The sequence below is a fragment of the Sinohyriopsis cumingii genome, chromosome 1 (assembly GCF_028554795.1).
Source record: "Sinohyriopsis cumingii isolate HCF-2022 chromosome 1, ASM2855479v2, whole genome shotgun sequence".
Lineage (NCBI taxonomy): Eukaryota > Metazoa > Mollusca > Bivalvia > Unionida > Unionidae > Sinohyriopsis > Sinohyriopsis cumingii.
The window spans coordinates 121982760-122006670 of record NC_142961.1 but is presented as its reverse complement, the minus strand read 5'-3'; the positions used below and the strand labels follow the sequence as shown (position 1 = coordinate 122006670).

The window sequence follows — 23911 nt, the reverse complement described above, 5'->3', positions numbered from 1 at the left end:
ACTTGGAGATTCTTATTGATATTGTTTATTCTTGTTATGTTCAAATTCCTGGACATTTTGTTGACATGAATTCCACTGGCATAATAATATAATTTATATGAACAGAAGCTCATTTTTGAAAAAAAAAAGAGTTTTGTGAATAAAGGCATTATTTGAATGTACCGAATGACATGACATTGTCTTCATTGTATGAAAGTTATAAATCCCTCTGACTCCATATCTATCTGTTGTAATTGTATCCTCACACACATGCCATTGTCTTCATTGTATGAAAGTTATAAATCCCTCTGATTCAATATCTGTCTGTTGTAATTGTATCCTCACACACATGACATTGTCTTCATTGTATGAAAGTTATAAATCCCTCTGATTCAATATCTGTCTGTTGTAATTGTATCCTCACACACATGACATTGTCTTCATTGTATGAAAGCTATAAATCCCTCTGATTCAATATCTATCTGTTGTAATTGTATCCTCACACACAAAAAACAGATTGTTCTCACTCAGGACACTAGGTACATGTAAAACAGTATTTGGTCTAAATAAAGTATTTTAGCACATAGGATTTACACATTTAGCTCCTTTACAAACATTTGTAACAAATTGTAGTTCAATATTTGGATGAGTCTCAGTCTCTCTGTGTGAACAGTTTAGATCAAGTTCCTCATGAATAGAAAAGGGATAGATATGAAGGTATAAAAAAGGTTACAGTTTGATTAAATAAGAAAATAGTGCAGTTAAATTAGTCAGTTTACCCTTAATTTAGGCTACTCATTTTAGGCAAGATGATTGGGATGGTACTCATTGTTACTGATTCATTGTTACTGATTGTTACTGACTGGAATGTGTTCACATATCCTAATAAGTAATTTGCACATGCTATCATGCTGTGTATATCACATGGTTTGAATTCAATGAACCATTTATTTTTGTTTTGCCTTGCAGGCATTTTTTTATATAAATTCTTGCAAGGGAACATTGCCCATGTTCAATTGAAAATCCCCATAATGCAAAGTCTTTAAAATTTTATGATAATTGCTATCTTAAAATCATGCTTATTGGACATAAAATGTATGAAACCCATTTAATTATAACAATATATCACCCCTGAACACTGGAATCATTACTACCACCATTGATCATGTACCATGTGTACTTGTTTGTAAGTCACATACCATGTGTACTTGTTTGTAAGTCACATACCATGTGTACTTGTTTGTAAGTCACATACCATGTGTACTTGTTTGTAAGTCACATACCATGTGTACTTGCTTGTAAGTCACATACCATGTGTACTTGTTTGTAAGTCACATACCATGTGTACTTGTTTGTAAGTCACATACCATGTGTACTTGTTTGTAAGTCACATACCAGTTGTACTTGTTTGTAAGTCACATACCATGTGTACTTGTTTGTAAGTCACATACCATGTGTACTTGTTTGTAAGTCACATACCATGTGTACTTGTTTGTAAGTCACATACCATGTGTACTTGTTTGTAAGTCACATAGCGTATATACTCACTTATAAGTCAAGTCAGACTGCTAACATATCCTTATCTGCCATCACATAGTGCATTGGCAGAGCAGGGCCAAATGTCATTTGTTCTATTGATTACATCTAACAAATATTATAGACGCAGATCTCCCCATGCATTATGTGATAGCAAATCTTAGTCTATGCAGTTTACATCTGGACTCGACTTGCAAGTGAGTGTATATGGTATATGCCTCTTTACATCCTCTTTGCTGCATCGGTAAGCAACATGTTGATTTAATGTCTCCCCCTAAAATATTTAGGAACATTTTCAGCAAGAGTTTAAGAATTATTATTGAAATTGAAAAAGGTCAGAAAGAATGTTGGAGGATGAAGAGTGAAGTGTTAGGGTAAACATTTTTTCACTTTTCTCCACAGGTGGTCCATGACTCCGCTGATGTATCCTGCCTCATTTAAGTTTAATGAACCAAGCACAGCTTACATCTTCCTGATTGTCATCAACCTCTTTACAGGAATAACATGTCTGGTGTCTAGCTTTCTGCTGGAGATTTTCTCCTATGACAAGGTAAAAAAACTGGACCAGTCAGCTTTTTCACACAAAACTGGACCAGTCAGCTTTTTCACACAAAACTGGGCCAGTTAGCTTTTTATCACAGAAACAATCATTAACTTTGCAGAAGTCTATCAATATTGCTTAATTGTTGATATTGATAATTAATGATTAACATGATTCAGGGATGAGTTGTAAACCTGATGAGTTAATTTCACATTGAATACTCCCAATCTAAGATAAACCTCAGCTGACCTTCTTTCCAATCCATAACAAGATAAAGAACTCTTCAAGAAATGTTTTCAATAATCAGGGTCACTTATTTAGAAGAGAATCACAAAGGAAATTGTTTAAAAATGCAGATGCTTATACATTTCATTATGGCAAAAACATTTCATTATAATTTCTTTCACTGGACAAAAAGGTGAAATTACTTGAGTTTGCAATTTCATGACAGAATCAAAGTATTAATTCTAAAACCATGGATAATATTATTATGTTTCTTATCTTATAGATGTTGTCTAAAGTTGTAAAGCGCTTAGAGCTTCTAAAGATTAGGCACCATACAAAGTCCTCATTATTATTATTATTATTATTATTATTATTATTATTTTGCTGTCTCATTATTTAATTTCATCAAAAAGCCTAGTGAGATTATGACATTGCCATATCATACCTTACCTGTTCATAATTTGTGGCTTGTTTCCTGTCACATGGCTGTGTTTTTGATTAATATTGAACAGACTTAGAATATCTGTTTATTTTGTATTTGATTTGTATCAGACTTGGAATATGTGTTTATATTATCACTAATTTGGATGCATTTGTATATGAGCAAGAGCCATGCATATTAATGAGGTGATCTTGCATCTGATTGGTTAAGCTTGTTACCATTCCGGAGGCCATATTTTGGATCCATTTTTTGTTTGAAATTTGTGTTTATCTCATCAATATCCTTTAGACAAGTTTGATAATGAGCAAGATCATTGCATGGCAATGATGTTATCTTGCATCTTATTGGCTGATCAAGTTACCACAATGGAGTCTATATTTCTTATCTGATTTTGATAAAACTTAGAATATATGCTTATTTTATCAAAATCTCTGTCAGGTTTGATAAAGAGCACAATCATGCATATTAGTGCGGTTATCTTGCTGTGCATGTCATCATTCTAATAGCCATATCACTAATCCAGTTTTGAGCAAACTTGGAATATGAACTTATATCAGCATGAGTTAAATAGTGAGCAACTTCGATATATATATGATAGAATTGATCTTGCATTGGACTGAGCTTGTTACCAGTCTCAAGTCCATATTTCTGAAACAGTTTTAAGACTTTTAATATAGGCTTAATGTTCAGAAGATCCATATATATGATTGAATTGATTTTGCATCGGACTGAGCTTGTTACCAGTCTAGAGTCCATATGTCTGATACAGTTTTAAGACTTTTAATATAGGCTTAATGTTAACAAGATCTTGCATGATTCTGATGATGAGTGAGATCCACAAGTGTGATTGAATTGATCATGTATCTGATTGTATTTGTTATGACTCAAGAGACAGTCATTTTTTATTCAGTTTGGAATAAACTTTGTAGATAGCCTTCAAGAATTAAGATCTTCAGTGAAATCTATTATAAGCAAGAACTGAGTATATTAATAACATTAAATGCAGTTAGAAGTAATTCTCAAATTCTCTCTTTTTCTGCTTTCTCTCTCTCTCTCTCTCTCTCTCTCTCTCAACTAAAGTAAGAGAAGTGACCCATAATATTGACAGTTGAGAATCACATGCTTTGGGTTATAGAGTTCTTTCCTTTGCAAAATGTATGAAAACAAGATATACAAAATAAATTTTAGAATACAAGATGTGCAAATTTCATCAGCAGAACTGAAAAAAAACCCTAGCAAAGAGGGGCCCCGAGTGGCCGAGTGGTCTAAAGCGCTCTCCGTTACGGATCACTGCCATCTCACCTCTGTCTGCGTAGGTTCGAGTCTCGGATTCGGCCATTGTGGGTATGTGAGAAAGCTTGCCAGTTGCTTTTTTAGGGTCAATGGTTCTTTCCGGGGATTTCCCAGGTTCTTCCTCCACCATTAATACTGGCCGCCATGTATAGCCTATCGTGTGCTGAAAAATGGCGTTAAACCCTACAACAACCTAGCAAAGAAATAGACCTTTGGGTTTAAAATGAATAGTTTATAATTTGTCACTAAAGAAAAGTATAAGATAGCAATATTGTTAGAGGAATGTACAATTGCAGGCAATTTTAAATACTTGTTGGCAGGTGTTTTTGCATAATAATGATTTTTGTCCAATATGAACATTTCTTGTAAAAAAAAAATTAGGAAACAAGTTTGAAGTTTTATGAAATTGAAGTAAAACCTTGCTAATGCTGCAGTGTTGCCTAAAAAATGTGTCTTTGATATGTTATTACATGCATTGTACATTATTTTATGGAATTTCACATATTTAGTGCCATCACTCATGTTATGTGGAGTTTATATTTTTTTGATTATAGTGTTTAATAAATAAAATATACCCGGCATGCTTTTCTCCCTAAACACAATAACTTGAGTTCATCAGCATTTGCTGTTGTCAATCTTTGTAAATAACTTAACATTTTTGGTAAGTATGAAGTAGATCCTACGAAAGCGTTCCATGCACTTGTCCAGGCAGCATGTCTGGTTACATCATCAATTTTTATATCCTGTATTTACATGTTGGAAACTACATAAAACCACAATCTTAGGGATGTGACCATGCTCTAGAAGTATTTATATAGAAGACTATTCAGAATGTAGTACTAATATTAGTACCCTTACTCGTACCTCGTGGACAGGGTACTAACATGAGCATATACATGTTAATGGAGCAAGCCGGGTGTGATTCACACCCGGCATTCTTTTAGCCTAATAATAACACTTTAAACATATTCCTTGCATATAATCCAATAAATTGAGTAGTCCTCTTATTTAATACCAGAAGTATCGAAAATCATGGTAGAAATAGTTGTAAAATCTCATTTACTTTTTTAGCCGATATTTTCGTTTAGATCATCCGCCATATTATTTCAAATAATGATTACTTCCATTCTCAGCCTCGTTTGTTTGTGTGCCTTATAAGGACATTGATGCCTTATTTGGAAATGTAAACAAATCGTAGTAAAAATTTGGCGCCGTTTGGGTCAGAAATTCTGCACATTAAAAGTAAATATGGTTTATCGGCAACTTTGAAATTCCACTAGGAAGCGATTATTTGCACTTGATTGATAATAATATAGCATAGAATATCCAAAATATGGTCTGGCAAGCCTTACGTAGAAAAGGGGTCATGGCGAGAGTCTCGCGTTATCTGTCATGGCGAACAGGATATGGTTAGAGTAACCATGCCAATTTATTTTATCATGTAAGGGCTTAATAGATTCAAAATAAGCCAAACTTCTTTCACAACATGATTATACTTATGTAGTTGATTTCTACACTGTTTGTTTTTCTGACTTTAGTGATAATTTTTTTTGCTCCATTACATGATATGGGATCAGTTCGTAGCCTCAACCACAACAAATCAAGTTGAGGCTACGACATCGTAGCTATTCAGAATGGGTCAGATGTATACAATATCATTTATGACAGTCTTATTGTTCAGTATGAAAATGTATTTTGTTTGTTTCTAGAAAGAAGATTTGTATAATTTTTTTCTTAACAGTTTGCATTTGTTTAGAATTATGTAAATAGGCCAGTAAAAGAGACAACAAGGATTAGTGTCATGCATCTAGCTGGAGGTCCTTTTTAAATAAAGCTGTAATTGTTATCATCATTTGTTATTATTTTTAATTATTTTATGCAATTGTTGTTACCTTATTTCCACAGTATAAACTGCCACACTGCAGATATCATAGCGATATGATTGAAAAATTGTTAAAGCTACATTAAAAATTCAAATCACACACTCTCACACCCACCTTGTTTCCTTGCTAACTTTTAAAAAAATGTATACATACCTTTATCAATACATCAATAAACGTGTGAGACAACACGGTAGTCCTTCTGTGTTGCAGAATGAACTGTCTCTTATTTAGCTTTTTTATACAATGTAAAACTTTATCTTTTTGTCAGGATCTCAATAGAATTCACACTATTCTTAAAGATGTCTTCCTCATCTTCCCGAACTACTGCCTTGGCCGTGGACTTGTGGATATTGCCTACAATGAATATATGAATGAGTACTACTTTAAAACAGGTACACACTCAACCAATTATCTATGGATCTATATTTTTCAGAGTATTCTATATATCCAAGAACATATGTACATATTGGATAAAATTGCAACTTTATTTTTACACTTTTATATACGTCGTAGTGAATGTTGACATCTTGGCCTTTTTTATTTTGTCTTGTAGTACTACTTGCTTAGATTGATTTGGAAAGTTTATCTGCCAAATGTTTTTTTTCTTCAATCTTGTGTCTGTTCATTTTCTGAACTGTTTATTGGTATTATACATCAAGTATTGAGTTGATGTGCACAATCTGTTGTTACATGTATATTTAATATCACAGTCTCATACCTGTGTTTTCATTTTGTTACATAAACTTACTGTAGAAGTTGAACTTTTATACACAAGTAAATGGACATCAAATCAGTAGATTTATAAAATTTTATAAAGTAGATTGGCTTCTAAAACCAGTAGATTTTTTATCGACATAAATTTGATGCATTAAAGGAAAAGAAAAGAAAACAAGAATTTTTTACAATAATTCTCTATCATGACACTGAACTTCAGACATCTGCACATATTTTAACTTTTACTCTGCCAATATTTTATGTAATTCATGTAATATTGAAGCGGCAAAATCAAGAGTACACTGCTTAATTTTGCTGCTTGTGCAGTGTGTAATCAATTTTCATGCTTCATTATTTTCTGAATTCCATAAAATATGAAGTTCAATTATTATATGAAATTCAGCCCAGTACAATGCTGCAGAACTGAACCCTACTCCATAAGAGAAACCAACTTTAAAGGGGAGTAAAAGACAGAATAAAGAAAACATGGAGGAAGGGGACAGTCATAAATATTTATATGAGAGATGGTTGTTGATGAAGGTAGCATGGAAAGTAAGGCAGGATTAATTTGAAGTTTCATCATGTTGTTTTTCAAGTCTGTATTTAATGTTGAGTACTTGTCCATATTGCTTTTATTGCTTTTACTTAGTTGGTTATAACAGAGTTTGGTCTATAACACGGTCAGGTTCAGTGGACCCCAACCACCATGTTAAAGTGGGGGTCACACTGTACTTATCCCTTTTGCTTTATTTACTTGAAAGTATTGTAGAGTCGGGTGAAAGTATCAGTCTCAATTTTTTGTTATAGGTCAATACAATAAGATGAAGTCTCCATTTGAATGGGATTTGATTTCCAGAAAGCTGGTTGCCATGTCTTTGTGTGGATTAATCTTCTTCATTCTCACTTTACTGACTGAGTACAGGTTCTTCATTAAACAGAGGTATGTACCATCCGTATCCTGTAATATATTAATACCCAACTATCAATAGCGTACACCCAGATTTTTTGTTACATAATGTGTCGGCTAAGCAGGGTGTATCCCATGCTTTGGAAATAATATTGTGATTGTGTGCAGTTTGCTGCTTGAAAATGTTTACAAGTGCTGTGGCAAATGTTTTTAAATGGCAGACTGTTTATGATAATTTTTCTTACATGATCAGTAATCCGAATGAGTAATTTTCAACAGCGACAACCAAAAATCCTACACCAGAATATGAGTCCTCATAAATGGGTGATGTAAGAAATTAAAAAGATTTTCAAAGGTTTGTTCTACTTTCATTGCCTTTATTAACTTCTTTGTTAATTGTGATTATTCAGATTAATTTTTTTGTTTTTATTATTTTAATTGCGGAATAGATGTTACAACCATGTCACTTTATATATTGTCTTTTCCAGAGTTCATAGCTGTATGATACACCTCATTGAAAAATTACATCATATTTATGACATCATGATCTAATGATCATGTCGTTACGTGCTTTGCAGTAGAACATGAATTTTACAAATGTAGGCAATCTTAAAAATATATTTTGTTATTCACTGAAGAAATATTCCATGCAGTACAGAAGTACTTCCTTTTACAGAGGTAAAGAAAACACACTAGCCCCTCTGTAAAACTGTTAGATGATGTCACACAATGTTGTTGTTGTTCATATGTATTCCACCATTATATGGGAAACCTCTCACAATTTACATGAAATATGTCAGTCAGTACACATGTCCAGTGATGTGCTTGTTTATCTCGGGTCTTACCTATTTTGTCTCATGGTTTGTCATGCTTCCCTTATCCTTGTGTAATTTTTACAGGATTGTTGGATTTGGCACCTGGCTCAGTCATTTATAAGCAAAAAATTACAGTAAATTTAGTAAGATCTTTATGTACAGTATTTATTTTCAGCTCTAGATTGGACTCTGACTTGGAGAAATTATTTGTGCCAGGCATGTGAATTTTTTTATGCATATATTATTGTTTGGATCTGGTTATATTGGTCAGTTTTTCAGCATCAAGTGACGCTATCAAATTATATTAAATTAAGATGAAGTCTGTGTAATTATATGTATATGTAATTAAAGTGAGACAGTTATGTCATAGAGATATTGTTCTCCTTAAAGAACAAATTCATCAGAAAAAATAAAATCGGCATTGACAATTGCCAAAGCCTCCAGAAAAGAGATTTGATCCTTGAAATGGAGTTTTTTTTGTTTCACTGCCAACCCTGGCATAGATTCTTTTAATATTCAGCTCTCATTATTTTAATTGTACATTTCAGACGACATCATTGTACACCTACCAATATCCAGGATGAGGATGTTGATGTTGCTGCGGAGAGAAAGAGGGTACTCAGGGGGAGTGGGAAAAATGATCTTCTTAGACTTGAAAACTTAACAAAGGTACAGCCCAATGAACTTGTAACATGTGAAAGTTTCAGATAAATCTTAAAATTTTCTGTGGGAATGGTTATGTAAGAAATGTTAATCTGTATTGTTCAGAATTCTAAATTTGCATAAATTTTAAGGGAATATATTACCAAGAGATATTTTTAATTATGATATTTTATCAGTATAATTTCTATAAAGTCATGCGTTTGAGACCTTCAGACTTGATTGAATGTTTATATTGCAGGTCTACAAGACAAGGAAATTAGGACGTCATCTGGCTGTGGACAGACTCTGCCTTGGAGTTCCTGCAGGGGAGGTAATTCAAACAAGCTTGTTGATTTTTACCACTGCAAAAGAAAGTTGTGTGTCATTATTTGTACTTCACTGGCCATCTTGGATAACATTAAAACAGATTTGGTTGTTTATTTTTTTATTTTATGATTTGTTGAATATAATTTCAAATATAAAAAAATTATTATGTCATGTTAGTATTTTTTTTTCTTTTTGTGAAGGACATGTTACACTGTATTTACATAAATATTCAGCATGAATAATAATGGTTTGTTATTGTTATTCTTCGACCTATACTTCTTTTTAGAAATGCCAATTTAGGCCAGTTATTAGCACATGTTGAGATTTAAGGAATCACAGCATTATTAAGTATTGCAGAAATGGAGGATCTTACAAGGGCTCCTTGCAATGATGATAAGTCCAAACAACTTCACTCTAATCAAAACACACAGAAACAAATTGCATGCAAAGTTTAGTTTTTAAAATTATTTCTGTACACACCTGCATAGAAAAAAAATTTGTTCAGATTAATCGAATATTTCATGATTTTAATTTTACATTATTATTTCAACATTTATTTATTCAGTGTTTTGGCCTGTTGGGTGTGAATGGAGCTGGAAAGACCACGACATTTAAGATGTTAACTGGTTATATTCAACCCTCGTCTGGTGATGCAAATCTCAACAGATACAGGTAGGGCATAAATAACCTTTTTACTACAAAATTTTTTGCTGTTCCAAATTTTTCAGAAAAATCTGTCTAGACGTTCATCGTTCATTGTGACAGCATTGACTTTATGTATCAGCATTTCTACAAGGTTACTTTTTAAAAACATTTTGTGACTACGTCACAAGTTATGAAATATAACATTGCTTGAATGGAATAAAAGTGTGGAAAATTTAAAAAAAAAGGAAAATATTAACGATGATTTTTTTTCCGTAATAGAAATTCACAAAAGCAAACAACATGGAAATTTTTCAGTGTTCAGTAAAAGAATGAAAACATTCTGTATTTTACAGCATCTTGAAAGACATGTTACAGGTACAGCAGAATATTGGTTACTGTCCACAGTTTGATGCCTTGTTTGATGAACTTACAGCTACAGAACATATCCAGTTGTATTGCCGCTTAAGGGGAATTCCACCAAAGGAAGAAAAACGGGTAAGATTAATTACCGGTACTGTACACTGTTCTTAGAGGCTATTTCTTCTACCTTAATAAAATGGTCTCTCAGGCTAGGTGACCTCTCAGTACTGTAGAGGTCAAAATATTACATAAAACAGAAGCAAACTTTGTTCCATGCAGTACAACTCTGGTCCTAAATTGACAGATGATCTCCCAAACAAGTAGCAAGGGTCATACTACCAGGTGAAGTAGGTGACTAAGTCACCTAAAAGACGGGAAATTTTTCGTTTTTCTGTTAGGAAAGTGAAATCTATATCGCCCGGTGAGTTTTTATACGTACATTTGAATGAATGTAGTACAAGACTTTTGAATTGCTTCCGCAGCATAGCCAGGTAGTTTAGACAGTATTGTGTTATAGCTCATGGTAAAATGTATTGCATACATCAAATTGTCAAATAGCTGGTGTTGATATAAATTGCACTAACAATCAGGGGCATGTGTTTTAGTAGCTGATTGACCATTAACCCTTTCCAGAGCAACTTAGCAACTATCACTGCTCAATTTCATGATGTAAACAATACAACTTGTTTTTCAGTACTTAAATATCAGTAAGTAAATAGCATTTTGTGTTTTAAGAATAAATTCTCTGAATAGCACTTGCGATCTTTGAAAAAAATAATTGACGATTTTAACTGCAGTGTTTGCATTATTCATAAAATCAGTTTGAAACCTTAAGTGAACCTGTCCTGGGGAAATGATGGTGGACATCACTGTGTCTTGGAAGTACTGCTTTATTAGATTGTCTGTTTTTGTAAACCATTGGGCAGATATATTAAGTAAAATATACAAGTCATAGAAAGCAAAGTCTGAATATTGTGTGATTCAAGATTTAGACTAAAAGTGCAATTATGTAGGTCAGAAACATATGCTATGTTTTGGAATTCAAGAAACTTATGATCAGTCACTGTGACCTCATTCATTTTTGTGAAAATGTGGGAAAAAGCAGTAAAGCAAATACTGTTTAACCAAGGCTTGAGGTTGCTACAAAATAATAAACCATAAATTTGCAATCCTATCGATTGTTTTAACAAATCTAGAAAGTGAGTAGTTATATTAAGAAAATCCTTCTTTCTAAAAATAGACAAAAATCACTGGTCCATCGTGGAATCGTCGAATGCACTAAAGTTAATCCTCCCTAACAAACCTGTAGTAGCCTACCGGAGATCAAAAAGCTCAAGGACATCCTACTCAGGGCGAAGCTAACGTCAATCACTGATCAAGACCACCCTAGTCAATCTAGCCCTTGTGGCGATAAAAGGTGCAAAACCTGTCAACATTAGATAGAGACCAGGACATTTTCTAGCACAGTGACTAGAGAAAAACTAAACATAATAGTCCAGACAAAATGTGCAAAACAGAATGTAATTTATCTCATCACATGTAAGATCTGTAGCCTTCAGTATGTCAGAGAAACTGAAAAGCAACACAAAAGGATCAACCTTCATACATCTGATTGGATGACAGAGAAGCTGTACAGAACCTCGGTCGCAGAACACTTCTCCTCCCCTGGCCACACTTTCAGTGATATAACACTTATTGCAATTGCTCACAACCCCAACTGGAGTTCCTAAACCAGGAAAGAAAAAGGAATCTTACTGGATACGCCACCTTAGAACATTGAAACCAAGCAGATTAAACCAAGAAAACTAGAAAAAGACAGCCATGCACAAATAAAATTATCTTTTTTGCAGCCGACACATTTTCTTTTAAATAATTCTCTAAATTTGCTTAATATCCTATAATTACTACTATAATGATGACACATCTGGGATATAATTTGCACTTACATAAATTTACATAAAATAACAGATGTCATTATGGCTTATCAATTTCTAGGTCAATAAAAATATTTTCCAGTATCCGCAACAAGTTGAAATAAACTAGTTTAAACATAATAAATTTGAAGGCTTAATTCCTGTAGAAACAGCCATGTAAAGGTTTGCAAACATAACCGTTTTTCTGTTTTATTTGTTTGTCTTGTCGTGTTTTGTATCTGCCTTTGAAAAAGACTCATTAAGAGTCGAAAGCACTCAGGTTAGTTAGATACTAGTTTTGTGTTCATTGTCAGTTTATTACACTCATCTTAATCAATCCCTGACACACGTGATCCCTTGGTGGATCCTGTGCACTTGAAAGGACTTTGTTATTTGCCATATGATTTGTATTCTTTATGTGTGTGTGTGTGTGTGTGTGTGTGCGCAAAATGTGTTTATAATAGAAATACAACATAAAAAAACTTCTACCTGAAAATAAAGTATTGCTTAAAACCAGTGTTAAAGGCAGATATACATGCTGAGAAATGGAGGACATAACTCAAATAAGAGAATGAAAGCATATACACACATTGTGTTTATTGCCTTCCTTCTACTTCATCTTTATGTTTAGCTCTCACTTCTTTCTAATCTTTCCAAAAGGAAATGTTACATATCCCTAAAATTAAGTCTAGTTTGACCCCTGAAGTGTTTTTTCAAGTTACATTTTGTAGTTGTAGTTTTACTGGATTTAATATTATTGTAAGACTTGTTATATAAATAAGTAATATAAAGTAAAAAAGCACCTATCATTGAAAGTGTCACCATTTAAAATCTGTTTACCTATTGTTAGTTTAAAAAAGAGATTATAAGGTTGCAGCCAGTGTTGCATTGGCAAATTCTTCTTTAAGAGATTGTAATTTCTAGAAAATGAAACCTTTTGCAATCCTGTAACATAGATCAATTATAATAATTTTATTTTTAAATTTAGTTCATATTGTGTAATTGTTGCTTTGTTCCTTTTTTTAAAAATTAATAGAAAATTAGATTCTTTTTAGAGGTTCAATTCACCTTAACATTAAGAGAGTTTTTAAACAGTATATAACATTGTATAAAGCTATAGAATCAGCCTTGTACTTTTGCTGTGTAGGTTGTAGACTGGGCACTGTCTAAGCTGAACTTGCAGCAATATGCTAACAAGCCATCAGGGACCTACAGTGGAGGAAACAAAAGAAAGCTGTCCACTGCTATAGCTCTCATTGGACATCCAGCACTCATTTTCATGGTAAACTGCATTCCACCAAACCGGCTCTTTGTGAAAACATTCAGCTTCGATCAGTATATGTTTGTCATTTAAAAACTTAAGCTTGTAGACTACCAGAGTATGGAATAATGAGGTATTTATGTAACTGCATTCAGGAAGAGTAGTAAAACATATTTTAGATTTTTAATTTAAAATGCAGAGGTTTCCTTGACTTTAGAGAAGCTGACCCAAGTGTGAATCCAGATAATTCTTGAAAAAAACTTGTATATCTTCATGGTGTAGCATGTAGAAAGAGAAGCATAATTTCTGTGTATCATCAGTATATCGAGCCTTCTTTGATCCCACTGTCACAGTAAAAGTATTTATTCAAATGTTCATCTTGATTTCTGTTGTTAAAAACTTGTAGTTTTTTTTTTTTGGGGGGGGTCAATATTATTTTAACATAATTGTATCTAGAAATTTGACCAGGTTTAAATAACAATTTATATTTTTTAGAGCAAGATAATTATGTGGTTAAATTGAATCAATAACAGGTTTAACCCTTAGAGGTGGCACATGCAAGAACAAGTGGCCATCATGTGGTTTTTGGGGCTTCCTTCATTGAAAATTATGAATCATATAAATATTATTTTGCTGACATACCATTGAATCGTCAATACATACACCACCTTTAATCAAAACCTTTGCCATCATTTTTAATCACAACTTTGGGTCTCCATCTTTAATCAAAGCATTGGGTCATCATTTTTATCAGAACTTTTGGCTATTATCTTTATTCAGATCCTTGGGCCACCAACTTTGATCAAAGCCTTAGGCTACCATTTTTAATCACATCCTTGGGACTTCATTTTTAATCAAAATCTTTGACAGCTGTCTTATCAAAGCCTTAAGCCACCATCTTTAATCAAAGCTTTGGGCCACGATCTTTAATCAAAGCCAAAGTCATCATCTTGAATCAAAGCTTTGGGCTACTATCTTTAATCAAAGCATTGGACCATCATTTTTATTCAAAGCCTTAGACCATCACCTTTAATCAAAGCCTTGGGCCATCATATTTAATCAAGGCTTTGGGAAATCATTTTTAGTCAAAACCTTGGGCTGCCATCTTAATTAAAGCCTTAAGCCACCATCTTTAATCAAAGCCTTGGACCACAGTATTTAATCAAAGCCAGATCATCATCTTTGATCAAAGCCTTGGGCTACCATCTTTAATCAAAGCATTGGGCCATCATTTTTAATCAAAACCTTGGGCCATAATCTTTAATCAAAGCCTTGGGCCACCATCATTAATCAGAGCCTTCGGCTACCATCTTTAATTAAACACTTGGGACCTCATTTTTAATCAAACCTTGGGATTCTATTTTAATCGAAGTCTCAAGCCACCATCTTGAATCGAAGCCATGGGCCACCATCTTTAATGAAAGCCAAAGTCATCATCTTTAATCAAAGCCTTGGGCTACCATCTTTAATCAAAACATTGGGCCATCATTTTTAATCAAAACCTTGGGCCATAATCTTTAATCAATGCCTTGGGTGACCATCTTTAATCAAAGCCTTGGACCATCATCGTTAATCAAAGCCTTGGGCGACCATCTTTAATCAAAGCTTTGGGACCTCATTTTAATCAAACTTTGTGACCCCATCGTAATCAAAGTCTCAAGCCACCATCTTGAATCAAAGCCATGGGCCACCGTCTTTAATCAAAGCCTTGGGCCACCATCATTAATCAAAGCCAAAGTCATCTTTTTTAATCAAAGCCTTGGCCATCATTTTTAATGAAAACCTTTGGGCCATCATCATTGATCAAAGCAATATGCTTTCGTCTGTAATCAAAGACTTGGGTCATCATTGTAATCAAAGCCTTAAGCCATCACCTGTATTTGGCAGTCATCTTTGCTGGTGAGAATAGTTTTGATAAATAATTTTAACTAATTTAATTGTAAAACTAATGCAAAACAATGTGAATTCACTTAAATATTATCTTGAGTATAATTGTGTATTGTTTAACAAAAATAACATTTTGTTGTTACTAAAATTAATGAATACTCGTCTGATAGGAAAGTATCTTTGTTATTGTTAGTCTGATCTTTAAATTCAGGTTTTATACCACCAGCAATTTCACAATAATTGGTATCACTTCAGTGAAAGTGAATAACCATATGTCAGGGGTTCCCAACCTAAAAACATTGTTGTGAGCCTCACAACCCCATTTCCACATGTTGGTAAGTTTTGCCACCCTCATACAAAATCCTGGCAATCCTCTGGTATATTCAATTGGATCATGACCTGGGGTTTGGTAACTGCAACAAGTAAAGCTTTACTTTTTTATATTTGTTGTTAGGATGAACCAACAACTGGCATGGATCCTCACTCTCGACGCTTCCTCTGGGACCTGGTTCTCGGTCTTATCAAAGATGGCCGATCTGTGATACTAACATCCCATTGGTAGGTTCATACAGTGTCATGCTGAAAGCTTTGACCCCGTTTGATGTTATAAACTACTCTGTTATTCATTTTGCAAAGAGACAGCATAGCACTAAATTCCAGCTTTTGCAATACATATGCTAAAAAATATTTTGTTAAAGCTGAGTTTTTCACCAACTTAATTGAGTGACATCACTCAAGTTAATTACTGTTTTTGTTTATCTTAATCATTCATTATTTTTCTTATGGTGAAACCTATCTTGAGAAATCACATCTTCTGCTAACAAAATGTGGTCTGTCAGGAAAGGTGGTCATTCACTGGAGGTAATAAAACTATTTAACTAATTGTTCCATGCATAGAAATTTCATTGTTCATGACAGGTGGTCTTCCAGAATAGTGATATGTCAAGAAAGGTTTTGCTGGATTAAATCAGACATGATATTTATGTGAGATAGAAAACAGAATATTTGTGAGTTGAAGGTTGAATGTGACCATATGCATTAAAAATTTGTTCTTTCACTTGAAATATTTCATGTTTGTTAATGTAACTAATAAAGAGAATGACATTTAACACAGACTTATCAGGAATCTAGTCCAAATTCAGGTACATTTATTGTGAATGGTATCTTTTCATTCCATTTTGGGGTGGTAATTAGAGCTTGCTTTTTGAATGTTGATGGACAGAGCAGTACAGTCTGTTTCAGTACAAGCAGTACAGACTGTTTCAGTACAAGCAGTACTGTATGTTTCACTACAAGCAGTACAGTATGTTTCAGTGTAAGTAATATAGTATGTTTCAGTGTAAGCAATACAGTATGTTTCAATACAAGCAATACAGTATGTTTCAGTGTAAGCAGTACAGTATATTTCAACATAGCAGTACTGTATGTTTCAGTATTGGCAATACATTATGTTTCAGTACAAGCAATACAGTATGTTTCACTAAACAATACAGTATATTTCATTATAAGCAATACAGTATGTTTCAGTACAAGCAATGCAGTATGTTTCAGTATTATCAGTACAGTATGTTTCAGTAGTAGTAATTACAATATATTTCAGTATGGAGGAATGTGAAGCACTTTGTACCAGACTTGCAATAATGGTGAATGGTCGTTTCAAGTGTTTGGGAAGCATACAGCATCTCAAGAATAAGTTTGGAGAGGGATACACCTTCAGTTTACGTCTCAAAGGTCCAGATTATGATCGTGCACAGAGACTTTGTCAGCGATTCATTCAACAGAATTTTCCAGAGGCTGTTCTGAAAGAGTACTACTACAATTTGTTACAGTATGAGTTAAAGAGTCAGACTGTGTCCTTGTCATATTTATTTTCCAAGTTGGAAGAGGCTCAGAAAAACTTGGGAATAGAGGACTATTCTGTTAGCCAGAATACACTGGATAATGTAAGTTTAGCTTTTGTGTCACCCATATATAATTCTGTGGAAAGGGCATATTGTGTTGGTTGTCCACATATACATACGTACAGACCTCTCATGCACCACAAAAAATAAAAGTTCAACGTTTTCAATTATTTTACATCACATTGTGACAGAGTTATAGTCCCTATTTAATGTTAAAGTTTGACCTTGCCTCTTTGTTAAGGATTTCTTTACTTGCATCTTTATTAGTGGAGGTCTAAGTGCCCTCAGAATACATATCTAATAATATTATTTATAGGTTCATCTAAGTAAAGGTAGATAACCAACCAACACTTGACTGTAACTGTAGCATTAATGATAATATAGTGAAGCAACTTTGAGAAATTTTGATGGTATCCAGAAAGTCATGCTTGTTTATGGCAGTAGAACTTTATTTCCATTTTTTGAAAATTAAAATTAAATGTTTAAGAGAAATTTTGTATATGAAGGGCTGTTTGAATAAAACAAGAAGAAACTTCATCTATCTAAACTTTGCACTTTGGACCCTTATGAACGGTTTTGTTTTTGTGGGTGTTTAGTGCCATTTTTGAGCACTGGGGTGGGTGGGGGTGTAGTGTCATTTTTGAGCACTGGGGGTGTTTAGTGCCAGTTTTGAGCACAAGACAGACTATTCATACCAGTCAGTGCATTTGTTGGAGGAAGATCCCCCGATAGGAAGCTACTGGCAAGGTTTCTCACATACCCACATTGGCTGAGCCAGGACTCAAACCCATGTGGACATATTTGAGATGTGAGCACCATAGACCACTCAGCCACCACTCATAGACCATACAGCCACCAGGGTCCCACTCATGAATGAGGATCATTTTATGAACAATGATTTGAAAAAGAAAACTGAATTGTGGTATTTATCAACTCATTGTAGTACCTCTATTTTGTATCCTTGACAAGAGTGTTCATTTATTTTTTTTTTTTTTTTTTTTTTTTTCATTCATGCCCTTTCACAGGTATAATATTTTATAGGACAAGATCACATTAGTTTCAGTTTATTTCTTGAAGTTGATTCATATTTACAATGGCTGCAGGAGACTGCTAAGAGCTTCTTAGAGGCAAGCATGTAAGTAATAATTACATACTGTTAACTATGTCGTCTATAAGACCTGTTCTTTGCCCGTCATCTGTCCATTACAAAGTGCTCAACAACCATCTGTCAGCACTTGCTTGTGAGTACAAAAAAATTAAAAAAGACTAATAGAATCGTCATTTTGATATATTTTGGCAGTATCTTGGATGATTGTGATAATCAGCTCTTCTTGACCTTTGTTCAAATTCAGAAAGTTGCATTTTAGATTTTTTTTCACTAAATGTAGCTTTTGCACACATTAACTTAAATAACATCGAGTTTGACCAGATATGGTTTGATTAAATTTCAGTTGAGTTAAACAGTAATGTGTGTGACCTTGACTTGAACGTCACTGATTGTGACCATAAGATTTTGTAATCATAATGGCATATGTCATAATAACTTGCATTTTTTTAACAATATTGATCGCTTGAGAACACATTAACTCAGACAAATGCAAATGGACATGAGGCCAAATTTGTAGAAAACTTCATTTGAATGAAATTTACTGAGCTGTGTTGTAAGTACTATGCAAGATTGGATTCAAGATCAAAGGTCATAACTCAAATTTTAAAAGTAAAATTGTATAAGAAGATAATACAAGGAAGTTATTATTGACTTTGATCAAACTTGGCTTGTTGGTGCTAGTTTATCTGAAGAATATCTGAAGTGATTGAGAGTTATGGTTACAGGGTACAGTAATGGTAATATTGCAGGACAAATTTTGTTTATGGCATTTAATCATTACAGGTTTTCATCAACTTTGTGAAGCAGCAAACAGAAATAGTCCAAGAGTCACAGGAAAGTGGAGCTTCATTGGACATACAACAAAATCGACACTTGCATAGAGACTCGGATGAGGCACTTCTAATCCCAGAAGTCAGTGATGACAGGGATCTGGAGACAGATGATGATGACATATTGCTCAGACTGGATAGTTCAGGGGTTAGCATGTTGGTTTAAACCCATCACCTCTTGCCAATATCAGAGTATTTATTTCAAGTTTTTGAATTAAGAATAGTCAATTCAAGATAACAGTATATGAACCGTTCTCAGTTATTGTAAGGTTGGATGAATTATTAATTATATGGGTTTGAATATTCTTCAGTATATTGTTCTTAAATGAGTTTAATTTGAAACGATCATTATTGTGTACCAGAAGGGTCATAACTACTGGCACTAACTGTTGTTATGTATTGCTGCAGCTGTATGCAGTTATTGTTGCAATGATAAATCTTGTTGATTCTGCAATAACTTTTGCTGTTACCACCATAAAATGAACAGCTGCAAAAGTATTTTTTTTACTCTGGTGTCATTGTAGTGGATTTGATATTCAATGCAGTGATATTCAATTAAAGGTTCTTATATGTTGTGATCCCACATTGAAATATTACGAGTCAGACTGCTGACACTTCTGCCATGGTAATCCACTCGAAAACCGTATAATAGGTACTTCTGCTGAATTGATGGTCGTATTGACTTGAGGTTTTCAGTAAAGGACCTGTTTAGTCAGTTCTGAATGAAAATGGTGCTAATTTGACCTCCAGCTTGAAAATTTTGTTACAGCTACTTCTGATAAAATAATGGTCATTGCTACATGGGCTTATAAAGTTTTCACTCAAAATCTTCTTATGATTTGTAGTTTGTCCAAAATTGAAATTTATGCTGATCAGGCCCCTTATGTGGCATCATGGCAGCCATGCCCAGAATCTTGTTAGTGTTACTAGAGATGGTCTAATAGACTTTCACTGAAAAGATGTATTATGCTCTAGTTGGTTCAGAATGAAAATGGAGCTGATGCAACCTACAGCACAATGGCCTCAGTCTTGATAAATAGGGTTTGCAGTGAAACATGTCTCCCAATATGTAGCTGACCTTAAATGAAAATATTGCTGATGCAACCTCCCAGAATGTGAAAATCTCTATATTTCTTCAGAATGAATGGACATAACAGCAATACAAAACCACTTGTTTCTCACAATATGTTATGTTTACTCCTCCACCAAAATAGGTTTCTTGGTAGCCATCCTGTAAATCATTGTATGACTACTTTCTCATGAACAGATCATTGATACGACATGGGGTGTTTCACTGAGGCCTCTGTTATAGCAATTATGAATGGAATTGGAATGAAAATGACATTTATCTGACTTAAATCATGGTACCATATTGAACTTCTCATAGATCTTGTTATCACTACATGCATTGACATGGGTTTTAACTAAATACTTCTTGATTCACAATGAAAATAATGCAGCTGTGACCACCAACATGTTCACACTTTTGCGAAGGAGTTTGAAAACAGAACCTGATTGACCTTGGGGTCATGTCCAAGGTCATTGTTTACATCATTGAGCTTAGTGACACTGTCTGGTGTATATACAAAAGAATTTTAATCAGGTTATTTTGTATTTGGTTGTGTTTCAATAAATAAGTTAGACTGGTGCTGATTGGACGTATTGAAAATCTTGTTATCACTACTCCTGAATCAAAAATAATATGGCTGTGTGGTTTTCATCAGAAGACTTCTTATGATATCTAGTTGATCCTAAATGAAATGGATGCTGCCCGCACATCTAGTGTTGTCACAAGTGTCCATCTTGAAAATCTTATCACAACTACACTTGAATGGATGGCTGTATTAACCGGGGGTATTTACTTGATGTCTAGTTGGTCCTAAATGAAAATCTACTGCTCAGACATAAAGTTTGGCTGATACAGAGGCCATCCTGAAAGTCTTACTACAGCAGCTGTTCATATTGGTATTGTGCTTGCACCAAAAAATTTCATTTGATCTGTAGTTGTTTTAAATAGAAAAGTCATGAATCTGATATCCAATAGGGTGACCATGATTTCCATCTTGAAAATGGTGCCAATCTGACATCTGCAGCAGCTGATTTGAAAATCTTCTCATTGCTTAAGAATATCAGAGGTGGTTTCGAGGAGGAAATGGTTGTATCTTGAATTCCTGGAGATTCTTTCTTACCAGTAGAGCATGAGTCCCTTCATGGGGCACTTGTCGATAGAGTTATTGCTCATTTTATTTGCAGCTTAATGAAGTGTATAACTGTTACATTAGCTCAACTAGTATCACAGTTTTTGATGACTTGCATTGACACTAGGTAAATATCATGGTCATCACTTGACTCTGGAGGCACTCTACAGTTTAATATTTTGCACAGGGTTACATTTTCAAAGAAAATCAATTTCCCAGGTTTTCCTATAATGGCTATTTAAAATTACCATGTATATATCTTATTCACTCATCTGTAAGCCCTTTGTGGGCCCCCACTTCCATATTCACTTGTCTGTAAGGTCTTCCTGTCTGCAGACAATTAGATTGCCAGTGTATAATGTTCCAGTGAATCAGTGCCTATGCTTTTTCCTTTAAACATAGGTGTCGAAGATTGCATGAATTCGTCTGCTAGCATCATGTCATATGAGGACAACAGATAAACTACATGCATTTAGCAGCACTGCTTATATACCAAGTTTTTTCTTTTCCTTTCTTAAAAATTTTAGTCATGACCATAAAACTCAGCATGCCCTGATTTTTTTCTTCTTCTTTCTTTCAGACTAGACTTACCTTGCTGAATATGGATCCTCTATCAGCTTGAAACTAGAAAGACTTGTATCCAGCTTCTAGTGTCCACTGCATGACTAAACTTGTGCATCTGTTGATAAATCACCAAGAGCATTACAGAAATCCACATCATTTTCATACTTTTTGTGCAAACTATAATTTTCCATGCCATCAAACACCAGTTTTGAAATAAATATTGACAGGTGTTAAGTGCTCTGCAACATATATATATATATATATATATATATATATATATATATATATATATATATATATATATATATATACACACACACACATACATACATACATACATACATACACTGTGGATGATCTCATGACTTGGGGTGAGTGGAATTCTTAAAATTGTGGTCATGAATCGTGGACCATGTTTGGCTTGAGATCTTCATTGCTATTTTCTTGTGTATAGTCAATTGCTCATTTGACAAAAAATATAGTTTTTTTAATTCTTCTTCATTGTATAGGCTTTGTATTTTAAAGAAAAGCATCCCTTTTGGGGTTCTCAAGTCTAATACAACTTGTGTAATTATTTTTGTGATGATTTCACACATTATTCACTACTCTGACATTATACTTTAACTTATATTTACACACAGAGTAAGTATTTATCAAGTTCTGCTGAATAATTTCCTCTGGCTTGGTGGAAGATCTTTTCCAGCATTTTGGTGTGTTGTCAGCAATGAAAACATATCTTATGTGATACATTTACTTTTCCATAAATCCATCCAATATTTAAATCACAATAAAATCATTCAGATATATTCCAAATTTTAATTGCGTTTTAAATCTTGTCTGTACTTCCTCTTCTGTCCAGATGTTTTATTGTCTCACCATTAATACATTTTTCCATGGGTGATGGTGCCAACGATGTTAAAATAGCATGTTAAAAATTCTGATATACACATATTGTCTATTCAAGTTGCTCTGCTCAGAAGCATATTTTTAGTACAGTGCTGCAAGTATAAACTTTCTTCCCCAATTTCGTATTGCATTTGACAGTGGTTACAGCAATACTTTCTCTGGCATGGTTGAAGATACCTCCACATTGATAAACATCTTTGCAGCTTACCTGATAGCATGTACTTTTTCATCATATATTTTAAATCGTCATGAAATCGTTCAATCATATTCCAAAATTTTAACTCATCTTGGTTCTCTCTTTTCTGTCACAGTCTTCAACTGTAGGCTTATTATATGTCAATAAACTGCCCATTCTGTCAGGAAATCACGGCCTGAGAGAACAAGTGGTCTCTCCTGCTAGGTCATAACACTGTACAAGTAATAAATCCAAGTATTAAGAATCTGGTCTGGCAGGCCAGGTGTTATCATAGTGGTGATCTTTCAATCCAGGTTTTACTGTTTTATGGTATATGTGAAGTTTGTGCCATGTTATGCAAACAAATGTTGTCTCCATCTTAATTTAATCCTGACAATATTCACAGACAAGACATCAATTGGAGTCATCAAACAGTTTTATCAGGCGTTTAATCTTGAAGCTATAGAAATTGTTTCTGAAGTTTGGTGATATATTATGTTTTCATTTTTATGTGTAATGTTTGTTAAATATACAAGTAGATTAAAAGTTAGTGCCATTATTTGTTTAAAGGCCAGTTTTCATGTTGAGGTGATTGTATTACTTTGTAATGATTAATATATCATTTACCAAATTACTTTAGCCAAATATTTCTTTGTATTTGTCATTTGCTTTCATTTATTTGCTAGATAAATTTATTATTCACTGTTAAGCTCGTTAATTTGTGGGTTTTTTCTTCACAAAATTGTTAGCTCCATGGTTGCCATGGTGACCATCCTGAAAATCTTGTCACTACTCCTTCTGAATAGATTGCTATATTGACTTGGGGTTTTCACTGATAGATATCTTATCACTTGTAGAC

At 33.8% G+C, this 23911-nt stretch overlaps 1 protein-coding gene across 4 annotated transcripts in view; it reads left to right on the top strand.

The window, feature by feature from the left end:
- Positions 1–22790, top strand: part of LOC149807771 (ATP-binding cassette sub-family A member 2-like) — a 148127-nt gene extending 125337 nt beyond the window's left edge. For all 4 annotated transcript variants that reach the window (XM_089970402.1, XM_089970410.1, XM_089970419.1 and 1 more), the window contains 12 exons: positions 1918–2065; positions 6168–6291; positions 7421–7553; positions 8884–9004; positions 9237–9308; positions 9870–9976; positions 10303–10444; positions 13370–13504; positions 15825–15928; positions 16971–17313; positions 19163–19357; positions 21988–22790. In XM_089970402.1, the coding sequence (XP_089826528.1) occupies positions 1918–2065; positions 6168–6291; positions 7421–7553; positions 8884–9004; positions 9237–9308; positions 9870–9976; positions 10303–10444; positions 13370–13504; positions 15825–15928; positions 16971–17313; positions 19163–19357; positions 21988–22029 (1666 nt within the window). In that variant the 3' untranslated portion in view covers positions 22030–22790. The remainder of the gene's footprint in view (positions 1–1917; positions 2066–6167; positions 6292–7420; positions 7554–8883; positions 9005–9236; positions 9309–9869; positions 9977–10302; positions 10445–13369; positions 13505–15824; positions 15929–16970; positions 17314–19162; positions 19358–21987) is intronic.
- Positions 22791–23911: the final 1121 nt, after the last annotated feature.